The 16,472-nt window shown below is 36.0% G+C and overlaps 1 protein-coding gene across 1 annotated transcript in view; it reads left to right on the forward strand.

The window, feature by feature from the left end:
* DECR1 (2,4-dienoyl-CoA reductase 1) overlaps nucleotides 1-16,472 on the forward strand; it is a 50,789-nt gene that overhangs the window by 25,597 nt on the left and 8,720 nt on the right. The window contains exon 6 of the mRNA XM_012537944.3: nucleotides 14,583-14,682. Within this exon, the coding sequence (XP_012393398.1) occupies nucleotides 14,583-14,682 (100 nt within the window). The remainder of the gene's footprint in view (nucleotides 1-14,582; nucleotides 14,683-16,472) is intronic.

Here is a 16,472-nt window from a genome sequence, read left to right on the forward strand (position 1 = left end):
TTTTAGATCCATATATATGTGTTAGCATATGGTATTTCTTTTTCTCTTTCTAACTTGCTTCACTCTGTATGACAGACGCTAGGTTCATCCACCTCACTACAAATAACTAAATTTGGTTTCTTTTAATGGCTTAGTAATATTCCATTGTATATATGTGCCACATCTTCTTTATCTATTCATCTGTCGATGGACAGTTAGGTTGCTTCCATGTCCTGGCTATAGTAAATAGAGCTGCAATGAACATTACAGTACATGACTCTTTTTGAATTTTGGTTTTCTCATGGTATATACACAGTAGTGGGATTGCTGGGTTGTATGGTAGTTCTATTTTTAGTTTTATAAGGAACGTCCATACTGTTCTCCATAGTGGCTGTATCAATTTACATTCCCACCAACAGTGCAAGAGGGTTCCCTTTTCTCCACACCCTCTCCAACATGTATTGTTTATAGATTTTTTGATTATAGCCACGCTGACTCGTGTGAGGTGATACCTCATTGTAGTTTTGATTTGCATTTCTCTAATGATTAGTGATGTTGAGCATCCTTTCATGTGTTTGTTGGCAATTTTTATGTCTTCTTTGAGGAAATGTCTATTTAGGTCTTCTACCCATTTTTGGATTGGTTTGTTTGTTTATTTGAAATTGAGCTGCATGAGCTGCTTGTATATTTTGGAGATTAATCCTTTGTCAGTTGCTTCATTTGCAAATATTTTCTCCCATTCTGAGGGTTGTCTTTTCATCTTGTTTATGGTTTTCATTGCTGTGCAAAAGCTTTTAAGTTTCATTAGGTCCCATTTGTTTGTTTTTATTGCAATTTCTCTAGGAGGTGGATCAAAAAGGATCTTGCTGTGATTTATGTCATAGAGTGTTCTGCCTATGTTTTCCTCTAAGAGTTTGATGGTGTCTGGCCTTACATTTAGGTCGTTAACCTATTTTGAGTTTATTTTTGTGTATGGTGTTTGGGAGTGTTCTAATTTCATTCTTTTACATGTAGCTGTCCAGTTTTCCCAGCACCACTAATTGAAGAGGCTCTCTTTTTTCCATTGTATAGTCTTGCCTCCTTTATCAAAAATAAGGTGACCATATGTGTGTGGGTGTATCTCTGGGCTTTCTGTCGTGTTCCATTGATATATATTTCTGTTTTTGTGCCAGTAACATACTGTCTTGATTACTGTAGCTTTGTAGTGTAGTCTGAAGTCCAGGAACCTGATTCCTCCAGCTCTGTTTTTCTTTCTCAAGATTGCTTTGGCTATTTGGGGTCTTTTGTGTTTCCATGCAAATTGTGAAACTTTTTGTTCTAGTTCTGTGAAAAATGCCATTGGTAGTTGGATAGGGATTGCATTGAATCTGTAGGTTGCTTTGGGTAGTAGAGTCATTTTCACAATGTTGATTCTTCCAATCCAAGAACATGGTATATCTCTCCATCTATTTGTAACATCTTTAATTTCTTTCATCAATGTCTTATAGTTTTCTGCATATAGATCCTTTGTCTCCTTAGGTGGGTTTATTCCTAGGCATTTTATTCTTTTTGTTGCAGTGGTAAATGGGGATGTTTCCTTAATTTCTCTTTCAGATTTTTCATTATTAGTGTATAGGAATGCCAGAGATTTCTGTGCATTAATTTTGTATCTTGCTACTTTACCAAATTCATTGATTAGCTCTAGTAGATTTTTGGTAGCATCTTTAGGATTCTGTATGTATAGTATCATGTCATCTGCAAACAGTGACAGCTTTACTTCTTTTCCAATTTCGATTCCCTTTATTTCTTTTCCTTCTCTGATTGCTGTGGCTAATACTTCCAAAACTATGTAATAATAGTGGTGAGAGTGGACAACCTTGTCTTGTTCCTGATCTTAGTGGAAATGGTTTCAGTTTTTCATCACTGAGAATAATGTTGGCTGTGAGTTTGTCATATATGGCCTTTATTATGTTGAGTTAAGTTCCCTCTGTGCCTGCTTTATGGAGGGTTTTTATCATAAATGGGTGTTGAATTCTGTTGAAACCTTTTTCTGCATCTATTGAGATGATCATAGGGTTTTTCTCCTTCAATTTGTTAATATGGTGTATCACATTGATTGATTTACGTTTATGGAAGAGTCCTTAAATTCCTGGGATATACCCCCACTTGATCATGGTGTATGATCCTTTTAATGTGTTGTTGGATTCTGTTTGCTAGTATTTTGTTGAGGATTTTTGCATCTATGTTCATCAGTGATATTGGCCTGTAGTTTCCTTTCCTTGTGACATCTTTTGTCTGGTTTTGATATCAGGGTGATGGTGGCCTCATGGAATGAGTTTGAGAGTGTTCCTCCCTCTGCTATATTTTGGAAGAGTTTGAGAAGGATAGGTGTTAGCTCTTCTCTAAATGTTTGATAGAATTTGCCTGGGAAGCCATCTGGTCCTGGGCTTTTGTTTGTTGGAAGATTTTTAATCACAGTCTCAATTTCAGTGCTTGTGATTGGTCTGTTTATATTTTCTATTTTTTCCTGGTTCAGTCTCGGAAGGTTGTGCATTTCTAAGAATTTGTTCATTTGTTCCAGATTGTCCATTTTATTGGCATATACTTGCTTGTACTAATGTCTCATGATCCTTTGTATTTCTTTTTTTTTTTTTTTTTTTGCGGTATGTGGGCCTCTCACTGTTGTGGCCTCTCCCGTTGCGGAGCACAGGCTACGGACGCGCAGGCTCAACAGCCATGGCTCACGGGTCCAGCTGCTCCGCGGCATGTGGGATCTTCCCGGACCGGGGTACGAACCCATGTCCCCTGCATTGGCAGGCGGACTCTCAACCACCGCGCCACCAGGGAAGCCCGATCCTTTGTATTTCTGAGGTGTTAGTTGTTACCTCTCCTTTTTCATTTCTATTTCTATTGATTTGAGTCTTTTTTTCCTTGATGAGTCTGGCTAATGGTTTATCAATTTTGTTTATCTTCTCAAAGAACCATCTTTTAGTTTTATTGATCTTTGCTATTGTTTCCTTCATTTCTTTTTCATTTATTTCTGATCTGATCTGTATGATTTATTTCCTTTTAATTTGGGTTTTTTTGTTTTTCTTTCTCTAATTGCTTTAGGTGCAAGGAAGGTTAGGTTGTTTATTTTAGATTTCTCTTGTTTCTTGAGGTAGGATTGTACTGCTATAAAGTTCCCTCTTAGAACTGCTTTTGCTACATCCCATAGGTTTTGGGTCACGTTTTCATTGTCATTTGTTTCTAGGTATTTTTTGATTTCTTCAGTGATGTCTTGGTTATTAAGTAGTGTATTGTTTTGCCTCCATGTGTTTGTATTTTTTACAGTTTATTTCCCTTAATTGATATATAGACTTACTGTGTTGTGGTCGGAAAAGATACGTGATACAATTTCAATTTTCTTTAATTTATCATGGCTTGATTTGTGACCCAAGATATCGTCCATCCTGGAGAATGCTCCATAAGCACTTGAGAAGAATGTGTATTCTGTTGTTTTTGGATGGAATGTCCTATAATAAATCAATTAAGTCCTATAAGTATCAATTAAGTCCATCTTGTTTAATGTATCATTTAAAGCTTGTGTCTCCTTATTTTCATTTTGGATGATCTGTCCATTTGTGAAAGTGGGGTGTTAAAGTCCCCTGCTATGTTTCTGTTTTTGTCGATTTCCCCTTTTATGGTTGTTAGCATTTGCATTATGCATCATATGTTGGGTGCATAAATATTTACAATTGTTATATCTTCTCTTGGATTGATCTCTTGATCATTATGTAATGTCCTTCTTTGTCTCTTTTAATAGTCTTTATTTTAATGTCTGTTTTGTCTGATATGAGAATTGCTCCTCAGCTTTCTTTTGATTTCCATTTGCATGGAATATCTTTTTCCATCCCCTCACTTTCAGTCTGTATGTGTCCCTAGGCCTGAAGTGGGTCTCCTGTAGACAACATATATACAGGTCTTGTTTTTGTATCCATTCAGCCAGTCTATGTCTTTTGGTTGGAGCATGTAATCCATTTATATTTAAGGTAGTTATCAATATGTATTTTCCTATTAACATTTGATGAATTGTTTTGGGTTTGTTATTGTAGGTCTTTTCCTTCTCTTGTGTTTCCTGCCTAGAGAAGTTCCTTTAACATTTGTTACAAAGCTGGTTTGGTGGTGCTGAATTCTCTTAGCTTTTGCTTATCTGTAAAAGTTTTAATTTCTCATTCCGAATCTAAATGAGAACCTTGCTGGGTAGAGTAATCTTGGTTGTAGGTTTTTCTCTTTCATCACTTTAAATATGTCCTGCTAGTCCCTCTGTCTTGCAGAGTTTCTGCTGAAAGATCAGCTGTTAACCTTATGGGGATTCCCTTGTATGTTATATGTTGTTTTTCCCTGGCTGCTTTTAATATTTTTTCTTTTTATTTAATTTTTGATAGTTTGATTAATATGTGTCTTGGTGTGTTTCTCCTTAGATTTATCCTGTATGGGACTCTCTGCGCTTCCTGGACTTGTTTATTTCCTTTCCTATTTTAGGGAAGTTTTCATCTATAATCTCTTCAAATATTTTCTCAGTCCCTTTCTTTTTCTCTTCTTCATGTGGGACCCCTGTAATTCAAATGTTCATACGTTTTTTGTTTTCCCAGAAATCTCTATGACTGTCCTCAATTCTTTTCATTCTTTTTTCTTTATTCTGCTCTTCAGGAGTTATTTCCACTATTTTATCTTCCAGGTCACTTATCCGTTCTTCTACCTCAGTTATGCTGCTATTGATTCCTTCTAGAGAATTTTTATTTTCATTTATTGTGTTGTTCATCCTTGTTTATTTGCTCTTTAGTTCTTCTAGGTCCTTGTTAAACATTTCTTGTATTTTCTCCATTCTATTTCCAAGATTTTAGATCATCTTTACTATCATTATTCTGAATTTGTTTTCAGGTAGACTGCCTATTTCCTCTTCATTTGTTAGGTCTGGTGGGTTTTTACCTTACTCCTTCATCTGCTGTGTGTTTCTGTGTCTTCTCATTTTGTTTAACTTACTGTGCTTGGGGTCTCCTTTTCACAGGCTGCAGGTTCATAGTTCCCGTTGTCTTTGGTGTCTGCCCCCAGTGGGTGAGGTTGGTTCAGTGGATTATGTAGGCTTCCTGGTGGAGGGGACACTAGTGCCTGTGTTCTGGTTGATGAAGCTGGATCTTGTCCTTCTGGTGGGCAAGACCATGTCTGATGGTGTGTTTTGGGGTGTCTGTGACCTTATTAGGATTTTACGCAGCCTCTCTGCTAATGGGTGGGGTTGTGTTCCTGTCTTGCTAGTTTTCTGGCATAGGGAGTCCAGCACTGGAGCTTGCTGGTTGTTGAGTGGAGCTGGGTCTTAGTGTTCAGATGGAGATCTCTGGGAGAGCTTTTGCCTTTTGATATTACATGGAGCCGGGAGGTGTCTGTTGGACCAGTGTCCTAAACTTGGCTCTCCTACCTCAGAGGCACAGGCCTGACACCCGCTCAGAGCACCAACACTGTGTCAGCCACATGGCTCAGAAGAAATGGGAGAAAAAAAGAAAGAAAGAAAAAAAAAACAGGTACGTGGGGAGTTTTTGCCTTTTGGGAAGTCTGAGGTCTTCTGCCAGTGTTCAGTAGGTATTTTGTAGGAGTTGTTCCACATGTTGATGTATATCTGATGTATTTGTGGGGAGGAAGGGGATCTCCACTTCTTACTCCTCCACCATCTTGAAGGTCTCCCGGATTTGTTTTCTTAAGGCCTTACTTACTACTCTGTCAGTCCTCAGCTCTACTTTGCCAATAGATGATATGTTGTTTACAGCCCTGTCTTTTGAAATTGATATTATATTTAAACTAAATTCAACCAATGCCTCTTGTGCCACTGTGAAAGACATATTAAATAAGTGTTCAACATAGTATGATGCTCTTCATACTTGGTTGTTTTTCAGAATCTTAAATTACTTAACATTTGAGTAAGAATATTGACCACATATCCACTATTGTTTTTTTAAAAAATATATTTGTTTGGATTCTATTTAAAGAGAACAATTTTTCTTAAATTTTACTTTTTTTGTCTGTGTGAGTGTATTAATTCACTCAAAATTAATACTCAAAATATGTGACAGCCTACCCAGATATTTTACTTGATTTTGGACTATCTTTGATCATTGAGTCACATAGATTACTTTATACCAGGAAGCTAGAATTTCTTCCACGTAAGACCACATATGAGAAATCTGTAGTGATTACTGCAACTTGTATAATTATTAAATACAGATATAAGATGCAATAGATGTTAGAATACTGAACAGTATTATTTATAAGTAATTGCTCTAATTTTAACTAAATTTTCTTCCTTCTTGTCTCCCTTACTCCCTCTCCTTCCCTCCCTCTCCCCTCCTTCCTTACTTCCTTTCCTCTTACTTTTTTAAAACACCTAACATTTATCAAGTGCTTATTCTATATCAGCTTTTGTTCTAAGTGTTAAATATTTATGAACTCATTTAATACTTGTAATGACTCTGGAAGGTAAGTGCTGTTTATAGTTATGAGTAGAAACTGAGGCGCAGAGTTAGTCTTTTTTAATATATTGCTAGATGTTTTTAATTCTCACTTTTACAGATGAGAAAATCTCGTTTATTAAATAACTAAGAAGTGTTAATTATCACTGTTAAAACTGATGATTGACAAATTTTTTTTTATTGTCAGAAGTAGTCCAGGGCTTCCCTGGGGGTGCAGTGGTTGAGAATCCTCCTGCCAGTGCAGGAGACACGGGTTCAATCCCTGGTCCAGGAAGATCCCACATGCCGCAGAGCAACTAAGCCCGTGTGCCACAATTACTGAGTCTGTGCTCTAGAGCCATGGGGCCACAACTACTGAGCCCGCATGACACAACTACTGAAGCCCACATGCCTAGAGCCCGTGCTCTGCAACAAGAGAAGCCACCACAATGAGAAGCCCACTCACCGCAACGAAGACCCAACACAGCCAAAAATAAAATAAATAAGTTCATTTAAAAAAAAACCAAAGAAGTGGTCCAATAGGAAAAAAGGAGCAGTAGTTTAATTAAAGTCATTGTCACCTAGTTTATACCTGATACTTAGATGGTGAGTCTTGATATTTTGACCACTACTCAGCTTTCTCATCTGTAAAAAAGATTGGATAATCAACTACTACTCCAATATTTAGTAAGCAAACAAGGTATTAGATACAAAAGTTTTGTGAAAAACATAAATTGCTTCAAAAATATTCATGTGCTTCTTCATGTATGTGAATGAACATATGGTAGCTTAGATAATTTAAAGAATTAGGTAGAATTAATTTTCAGATATTCAGGGAATCTAAGAGTATGGAATAGTCAGAAGCAGCCCAAGGAAGCTTGAATCATATGGACTGTGTCAGGGAAAGGCAAGGAGTGAATGGTTATTGTCTAGTCAGATTAATCATGAACAATGAAGGGGAAATAGAAAGTAGTTAAGAAGTGTCTGTAAAGGAAATCATGGATAGGATCAGTGTCATTGGAAGTATGCCTGAGATGATCTTACCAGCAGCCTGAGAATATCTTACCAGCAGCCTTGTGCTAGAGGAAGAGAAGAGTAAATGCAAATAATGCACCAACCGAAGAAACTAAAAAGGAAAGATCCTTTTAATCAATAGTTATGAAGAATCAGTTGAAGGCTTTGAACTAAGTAAAATACTTTATGCCATTCTTGCAATTGAGTTAAAACAAATTATCAGAAAACACAAAGTTTTTAACCATCTTGCTGTTCTAGACACATAATATGTGAACTGTAAACACAGAAATAAATTTTAAAGCATTCTTATTTTCAATCCATTGATATTGAACTCGCCAGTTACTTTTCCTTCATCATTACATCATTCAGTGAACTTCAGCCTGTCCAATCTCACATCCTCCTGTAATCACCCTTTGTTTGACTGCTCTTTTACATAGACTCTGACAGAATCATTTTCCCTTAAGCCATATAGAATTGTCATGCCCAGCTTTAGTTCCGCACGTTAATGAATCATGTCCTATTCAAAAGCTCTAATACACACTTTAGCATTTAAAAACATGCTGCATATTGTTATTGTTCCATGTTGCAAGTCTTCTTTTCTCATCCATCAAAATTGGAAATGCTATTACCCATCAGTATACAATACTTCTGCCCCACCTGAAAACCCTTTCCACCCTTACTCCATTCTTCTCCCCACCAGTTCCTAACTCATCACTAAGCACAAAGGTGATGCTTTGTTTATGGAATGAAACATTTTTGAGACTCACAAAAAAAAGGCGAATTGAGGGCATGTTTAACACTACTTTCAATTATGTCCTTCAGCTTTACTATTAGGGGAAAAGAAGATGATGAGCCATTTGACAAAATCAACTGATAAGGAGGCAGATGCACCTTGTTTCAGAAGAAGGAAGAGTAGAGCAGGCATAGGATGAGGCTTTTCTTATTTGTCAGTGTGAGTGCAAGTTGTATGCTGTTTAGATTTTAAAGTATAGAAGGACCATATGGGTACATTTCTGTGTATTGCGACTAGGCCTTCCTTAGAACAGTGGGTGCATTTTAAGAATGTTTAAAAACACTTTCTTAGTAATGAGTTGGCATTTATTAAGGCAGTGTTAATATCCTTTTAAAATCACTTTTTGCCAGTTACTAATTTGATACAACATTTCTACCTCATTTATTAAATTTTCTTATAGCAACTGTGTACCTTACTTTGATGTTTTGTGAAGATAATGTAAAGGTAAGGTGATTTGGAAATTTTGGAAAGGAATCTTATTTTTTCTTTTTAACTATATAACTGAAAATTTCTTCGAGAGGAAATTTTATGAGTGCAGGCTCTGGATCAAACTGCCTGGTTCTAGTCCTGATGATACCACTTATTAGTAGTGTGAACTTGGGAAAACTACCTCTCTGTGCCTCAGTCTCTTGTAAATAGGAAGATAAAGATAGAACTTTCCTCCTAGGATTGCTGTGATGATTAAGTGAGCTAGTGCCTGTAAAGTGTTAAGAATAGTGCCTGGCTCAGACTACTGCTCAGTATTAGCTATTAAAGAAAATGTTAGATTCCTCCAAGATAAGTGTATTTTTACCACCTGTTTTACAAGGGGACCATAAAGTATCTGAATGTGAGGCTATGTTCCTATGTCCCATAGTTAAAATAGACTAGAAAAACCGGAGATCTGATACCAGTTATTGTAATTAAACTTTTAAGTTTCAGCCTACATGAAGGATGTATTTATGTTAAATGTTCAAATGAGGTGTCTTCACTTAGTAGATAATATTCTTTTAAAAAGAGTTATGCTATTTGTTTTTAAGTTATATGATCATCCTGTGAATAACTTTTAGAGTGTTGATGACTTTTAGATTTAAATTCAGTTGAGTCTCTTATCAAAAAGTGGCTAAGAAAAAAAAAAAAAGTGGCTAAGAGTTAGTGTCCTCTGTGCCTTCATCAAAAAGAGAAGTGAAGAGTTTTCTCTTCAGTTTTCTCTTCAAGAGTTTCTCTTCATGTTAATTGCTGGCAATAACAGTAGAAGAGTTAAACCTGCAAGCAATAGCTCACCTGTGTGCTTAGATAGTACAAGGAGTTCAGGCTTACTTACGTGTAGTATATAATGCCCGGAGAGGCAAAGATGAGGCTAAGGGGTGTGGACTTTACCCTCTGGAATTGGGTAAAGATAAACTGAAGGATCTTAACAAGAGATATATTCAGAGTGGAGACTGAAGCATGATTAATGACTGAGGGGAGGGCCCAATGAGAAGTGTTGAGAAAGAAAGAAGAGAGAACCAGTGAAGGAATGTTGTAGTCTCAGGAGATGTGAATCAGAAACATAGGTGGAGGAGCTTACTCTGGATACTGAAAGAGTTGATAAATGATGTTGAGAGCCCTGGTGAAATTGTAGATGCATCTTTCCAATGGCATTTACCTACAGCTTGGAACAGTTTTAAAACTCCCTCCTTATAAGAGTGGAGAAGGCCGTTCTGGTATTGAGAACCGCAGGATGGATGTTTGAGAGAATGTGTGGCTAGGAATTGAGTGCCTGATTCATGTAATAGTCTAGGCTGTAAATAGAAAAGTTAGACTAGGAGGGAACTATGAGCCTAAAGAATATGGGAGATAAAGCACCCAGAATTTATAATGAGGTCTCAAAGAGCACATGTAATATGAGGATGTGAAAGATCTGGAAGGACAGAATACAGAGAGTAACACATTGCATTCAGTAATTTGGAATGATGACAAAGTTCAGGTTGTGGCTAAATTGGGGTAGCACCGAAGGTCATGGAACTGTAAGATTTATGATCTTGTCCACCTGAATGTTGAAATCTTCCAGATTGTTGAGAGAAGTTGGCTTTGAGATGTGGTTACAGATATTTTTGTAGGTTTAAGTCCAGGAGTCAAATTTTAATTAAAATGGCAGAGTAGGTTGAGAAGTCAAAGTTAACATCAATTGAAGTTACAAATGGTGGTTAAAGAGCTGGATATTATCATTTTCAAATGGGACTTTTTGCATGAGGGTAAAAGAGTAATAGGTAGAATCGATTGCAATGATCAATTAGTGAGTAATCTGTAGAATGTAATGACATTTGCTGGAAACTCTCTATTTTCCTACTTTACAGTGATAAATCTGGGGCCCAGAACAGGGAAGTGATTTGCCCAAGGTCACACAGTTATAGAGCTAGTAAATAGTAGAATTAATGTTTGAGTCAGGTGTCTTTAAACTGCAGTATTCCATCTCTACTGGACATTGGAACTAAAATTTTTTATTTTAATTTTCAAAATTTGTATTTAAACCAGATTTTAGAGCTTTTGAGTCTTTTTGAAACTGGCACGTAATCTTACACGTTTTATCCTTTTTAATAGTGTGATTTTTAGTGTTTCTTTGTTACTATTTTTTTCCATTTTGAAATAGTTAAGGATGGGCAAGCATAATATTTATTTTATTTATTGCTCCCTTTCTCTGTTTTCTTAACTTCACTAACATAGGTTCTATTTTTGTTGTCAGCACTGGGATGTTAGAAACTTGCCATTTACAAGCCTCTTCCATAGGTAATTCTAATTTAAATGATTAGCCTTCCTATGAAAAGAAAAAAATATATCTGTGACTGACCCTGGGAGTCTGGGAATTCTTTACTTTGAGCTATTAGCACCACTGTTCATTTTTTGAAATCCAGCTGTTAATTGTTTATGCAGCATTCATCCTATTGGAACAGTGCAATTTCAAATGTTTGCCTCTTTTTTACACTCAGGGGTAATTAAAAGCAGCAGTATCTCATTCTAAGCAGTGGGCTACCCACATCTTAAATAAAATCTAGAGAGAAAGAGAAGAGGATGATAACTTTCATTTCCAGTATCTCAATTACATAATAATGACTTAACTCCTCCTTTCCCACACCTCACGAAAAATTGCTGTTAAATCTGAATGGGAAGATAGAGCACATTCTATTGGAACATTGGCATTACATAAGTAATTGTCACTTTTAAAAGTAGTTTTTATAATTTTGTTGTAAGATGATGCAGTTAGCATCTGTTGTCAGTGTACTGTAATGGTGTACACTAAAGTTCTACATCCTCTTCTTTCACAGGGTGAATTTGGAAACAAAGTAATTTTCAGAGATCTGAGAGATTGAGCTTGATATATTAGGAAAAGTTACCATAATGCCTAACATAACTATTCTTATTTCTCAGGTCCTTAAAATGGTACTCCTGTCCCCTCTTCCACTCCCAATGTTTTCCGGGTTGTGCTAAGTTTTGTTTCTACTCTGGAGTGTGTGGAGGGAAAGAGAAACAAAATATGTCAAGGAGAAAAAAAACTTATCTGAATATTCTTTAAATTATTTTCCTTGTAGTCCTTCAAACTTGTAGTCTTAAATTTCTTAAAGTATCTACTGTTTCATATATATATATATATATATATATATATATATAGTTTGATTCATTTGCTAATATTAACTTACAGTATTTTCAGTGTTGTGGCTAAGTAGGAAGTAGAAAATCAGTGATTTTTCAGGAGCTAAAGATTATTATTTTAAACTTTCATACAGTCAATTTACTGAGAACCCACTATGTCCCAGGCAATGTTGATTACTGGCTGTATTTTCCTGTGCTGTACAATATATCCTTGTTGCTTATTTTATACATAGTAGTTTGTGTCTCTTAGTCCGATACCCCTACCTCACCCCTTTCCCCTTTCCTCTTCTCAGTGGTAACCACTAGTTTGTTCTCTATATCCGTGAGTCTGTTTCTGTTTTGTTGTATACATTCATTTATTTTATTTTTTAGATTCCACGTATAAGTGATAACACAGCATATGTTTTTCTTTGACTTATTTCCTTAAGCATAATACTCTTTAGGTCCATGCACATGTTGCAGCTGTCAACATTCCATTCTTTTTTATGGCTGAGTAATATTCCATTGTGTGTATATATATATATATATATATATATATATATATATATACCACATTTTCTTTATCCATTCATCTGTTGATGGGCGCTTAGATTGCTTCCATATCTTGGCAATTGTAAGTAATGCTGCTATGAACATTGTGGTGCATGTATCTTTTTGAATATATTCTTTTTCTTCAGACACATACCCAGCAATGGAATTGCTGGATCATATGGTCGTTCTATTTTTAGTTTTTTGAGGACTCTCCATACTGTTTTCCGTAGTGGCTGCCTCAATTTACAATCCCATCAACAGTGTACTAGGGTTCCCTTTTCTGCACATCCTCACCAACATTTGTTATTTGTAAACGTTTTGGTGATAGCCATTCTGACATGTGTGAGGTGATATCTCATTGTGGTTTTGATTTACATGTCTCTGATGGTTATCATTGTTGAGCATTTTTTCGTGTGTCTGCTGGCCATCTGTATATCTTCTTTGGAAATATGTCTTTGCCCATTTTTTAATTGGGCTGTTTTTTTTTTTGATATTGAGTTGTATGAGCTGTTTACATATTTTGGATATTAACCCCTTATTGGCCATCTTATTTGCCAGTATTTTCTCCCATTCAGTAGGTTTTTACATTTCATCCATGGTTTTCTTCATTGTACAAAAGCTTTTAAGTTTAATTAGTTCCCATTTGTTAATTTTTGCTTTTATTCTTTTGTCTTAGGAGACACATCCAAAAAAATATTGCTGTGGTTTATGTCAAAGTGTGTTCTGCCTATATTCTCTCCTAGGAATTTTATGGTTTTAGGTCTTTTTAGATCTTTAATTCATTTTGAGTTTATTTTTGTATATGGTGTAAGGAAACGTTCTAATCTTATTCTTTTACATGTAGCTGTCCAGTGTACAATATCATTTGAAAGGTCTTCATCTGCTGATTCTATCTCCTGTGTCATTTATGAGAGTCTCTCTATTATTTGATTTTTCTCCTGGTTGTTTCTGTGTCTTTTTATGTGTAGTAATTTTTGGTTGCATGCTATGAATTTTATGTTGTTGTTGTTGGTGGTGGTGGTGGTGTGTGTGTGTGTGTGTGTGTGTGTGTGTGGTGTCCACATATGTGTATGCGTTTTAATTTCCCTTTGAATTAAAAACTTGTGGACCAGCTTGATCAGTTCAGTGTTCATTTTTAAGCTTTATTTGGGTGAGTCTAGAGTAGACTTTACTTTTGGGCTAATTTAACCCTCCTATTAATGCACAGCCCTTCTGAACTTTTCCACTGAAAGCGCTGGATATTCAACAAAGCTGCTCAGACTCACTTATCTCCCAGCCCTCTGTGTACTCTGGGAATTGTTCAGCTTATGGTTCCCAGGCAGTTGTTCTTTGCCTGGCCTTATGGAATCTTACCCTAAACATGTACAGCTTGATATTTGGCCAGAGACTCAAGGATACACTATGCAGATTTATGGGGCTCTATCTTTACATACTTTTCTCTTTGGGGGAACTCTCCTCACAAATTGCAAGTTCCTCAGTCTCTCTAAAATCTGATCTGTCTCCTCAACTCAGTGATAATGCCTTATTTGGCTATTTTCCTACTCCTTATGCCACAGTCTATATGACATATGTATATAGTATAATATAGAGTATGTAATGTAGAATATATAGTATGTATATATATGTAGTATATAGTACATACTATGGTATACGTACAGTACCTTTAGGCAAAATCTGATCTTAGGGCTCATTTCATTTGTTTTTCTTCTCTCAGGAATTGCCATCTTTCCCTGCCTGCTAAACAGTATCTGAAAATAGTGGTATCATATATTTGATACAGTTTCTTTGTGTTTACAGGAGGAGGACAAATCCATGATGCTGGAGGCAGAAGTCCCTGCTAATTTAGTTTTGGTTCCGATTTATTCTTATAAATGGGTTAATGGAAATCCTGTCCAGCTGATTATGCAGGGTATAATAGGGCCATACCTTTGAGATTTGAGCCTTGGTATTGACTCACCTGGTATAGAATTTTAATTAAGCACAGACTGGACCATCCTGAATGGCAGCAAGATTACTAGCAAAGATGTAGCAATTTTATTAGATTACTCTTTCATTAATTTAGGCTTAGTGAAGTTTTGAAAATTTCTTCAGTTTTTGTTATACCCTCTTGAATTAGATCCCATTATTATAAATAGTGTTTTCCTGATGTGAATTGATTTAGCTGTATTGTTAATTACTGTATCATTTTAAAATGTCAGGAGCATCGTTTCTTGCTATTACAACCATCTATGCTGAGACTGGGTCAGGTTTTGTAGTACCAAGTGCTTCTGCCAAAGCAGGAGTGGAGGCCATGAACAAGTGAGTACTACTGTGTTAATCCTGTCACTGAAGATAAATAATGTGCTTTGGTAGCTTGTGTAACTAAATTCCTGCTTTCTAGTCTCTTTCCAGAGAAAAATAAAACAAAGACTAATTTGGATTCACCAGGAGACATTCTATTTCATGAATAGGTCCTATTTGTCTACAGCAGCACTGTCCAATAGAATTTTCTGCAATGATCGAACTGTTCTGTAAATCTGCAGTATCCAATAGCTATATGTGGCCATTGAACCCTTGCATTCTGGCTACTGTGACTGAGAAACTAAATTTTATTTAATTTTAATTACTTATCCAGTATGACTGTGTATTATAAAGTATGAGAAAAAGGCTTATAGGAACTCAGACTAGTGTATCCATGTATCTTTACTAGTGCCCCCTCTGACCTCTCTTAAACATACCTTCATCCTTTTATTGTACCTACTATACACGATTAATAGAACTAATATAGACAGTGACCACTTGTCAGCCCTTTTGGCCTTTTCTCAGCAGCATATGATTGCTTTTTGAATCTGTTCCCCATTGGCCTTTTCTACTGTCTTAGTTGTAATGTAAGGTCTTATCATTGCTTGTCTTGCTTACTGTAATAACCCCATAATATGTTTCTCTGCTACCAGTTTCTTTTCTCTTTATTTTTTATTCACATTCCCACCAGACTCATCTTTCTACAAATGTATATCTGCTTATTATAATGCCTAGTTAAAAACCTTATATCATTTTTCTATTACTCTTTGGAATAAAAGCCAAAACTCAATATGGTATTCTAAACAGACTTGTCCCTGGCCTTTCTTTATTCATTGACTTATTTGATAAATATTTATTGTGTATCTTTTGTGTACATGGGATACAGGGATATGATAGTGATGGAAATAGAACAGTCCTCATTCTCACTTGAACTTGCATTCTTTTACTGTTATTCCTGTGCTTTTAATTACCATCATTCCTGTGCTCTATATTTTCTTAAACACACCACGCATTTTCATATTTCTATGCCTGGGTGATGCTGTTGTTGGAATTTGCTGTGATATTTTGCCTCCCTTCAGGGTGCTTGTATCACCTCCTCTGGGATATTTACTTTCATTTCTCTAGAAGAGAATTAACCATCCTCTACTCTTTGCACCCTTAAAACTTTGTTTATTCCAGTCTAGTGAGAAGACTAACACATTAATAAATGCCATCCGGTGTTGTAGATTCTAAAATGAAGGGGCACAGAGAAGGGCACTGTAGACTATTTTTAACATATCATTAAAGCTATATGACTTCCCCACTAGAATGTGTGTCTGTGAGAGAAGAAAGCATATCTTATTCATCTTTGTGTACTCATTGCTCAGCAAGATCGGGTACATAGCTGGTGCTCAGTGCTTGTAGAACTACATAATTGTTCTCTTTTTCGAGTAGTCTCAAGGTTCTTTTAAACATTTAAACCAGTAATACACATTTGTTTGAGATACAAAGAAGTCATACTTTACTCAGCAGTTTAGTTTGAATAGAGATAATTACCATTTTGGGGTTTTTTTTTTAAGGTCAAATGGTATTGGAAATAAGGGATTTGAACTTGACTATTTTGGCACCATTTGTACAATATTTGTTTTGTTGAGATCTTTGACTCTTGTTAGAGGTTTCAATTTCATGTCTTTTAAGGACTATGATTCTGTGCTGCTTTTTTTGTATTACTGCATAGTGAATTGCACATAGCAGATGCTCAATAAATGTGTACCTTCCTCCCCAGCCCGTGTTCCCATCAGCCCTCTTTCATATTTTATAGTACACAA

Source organism: Orcinus orca, chromosome 17 (genome assembly GCF_937001465.1).
Source record: "Orcinus orca chromosome 17, mOrcOrc1.1, whole genome shotgun sequence".
NCBI classification, from domain to species: Eukaryota; Metazoa; Chordata; class Mammalia; order Artiodactyla; family Delphinidae; genus Orcinus; species Orcinus orca.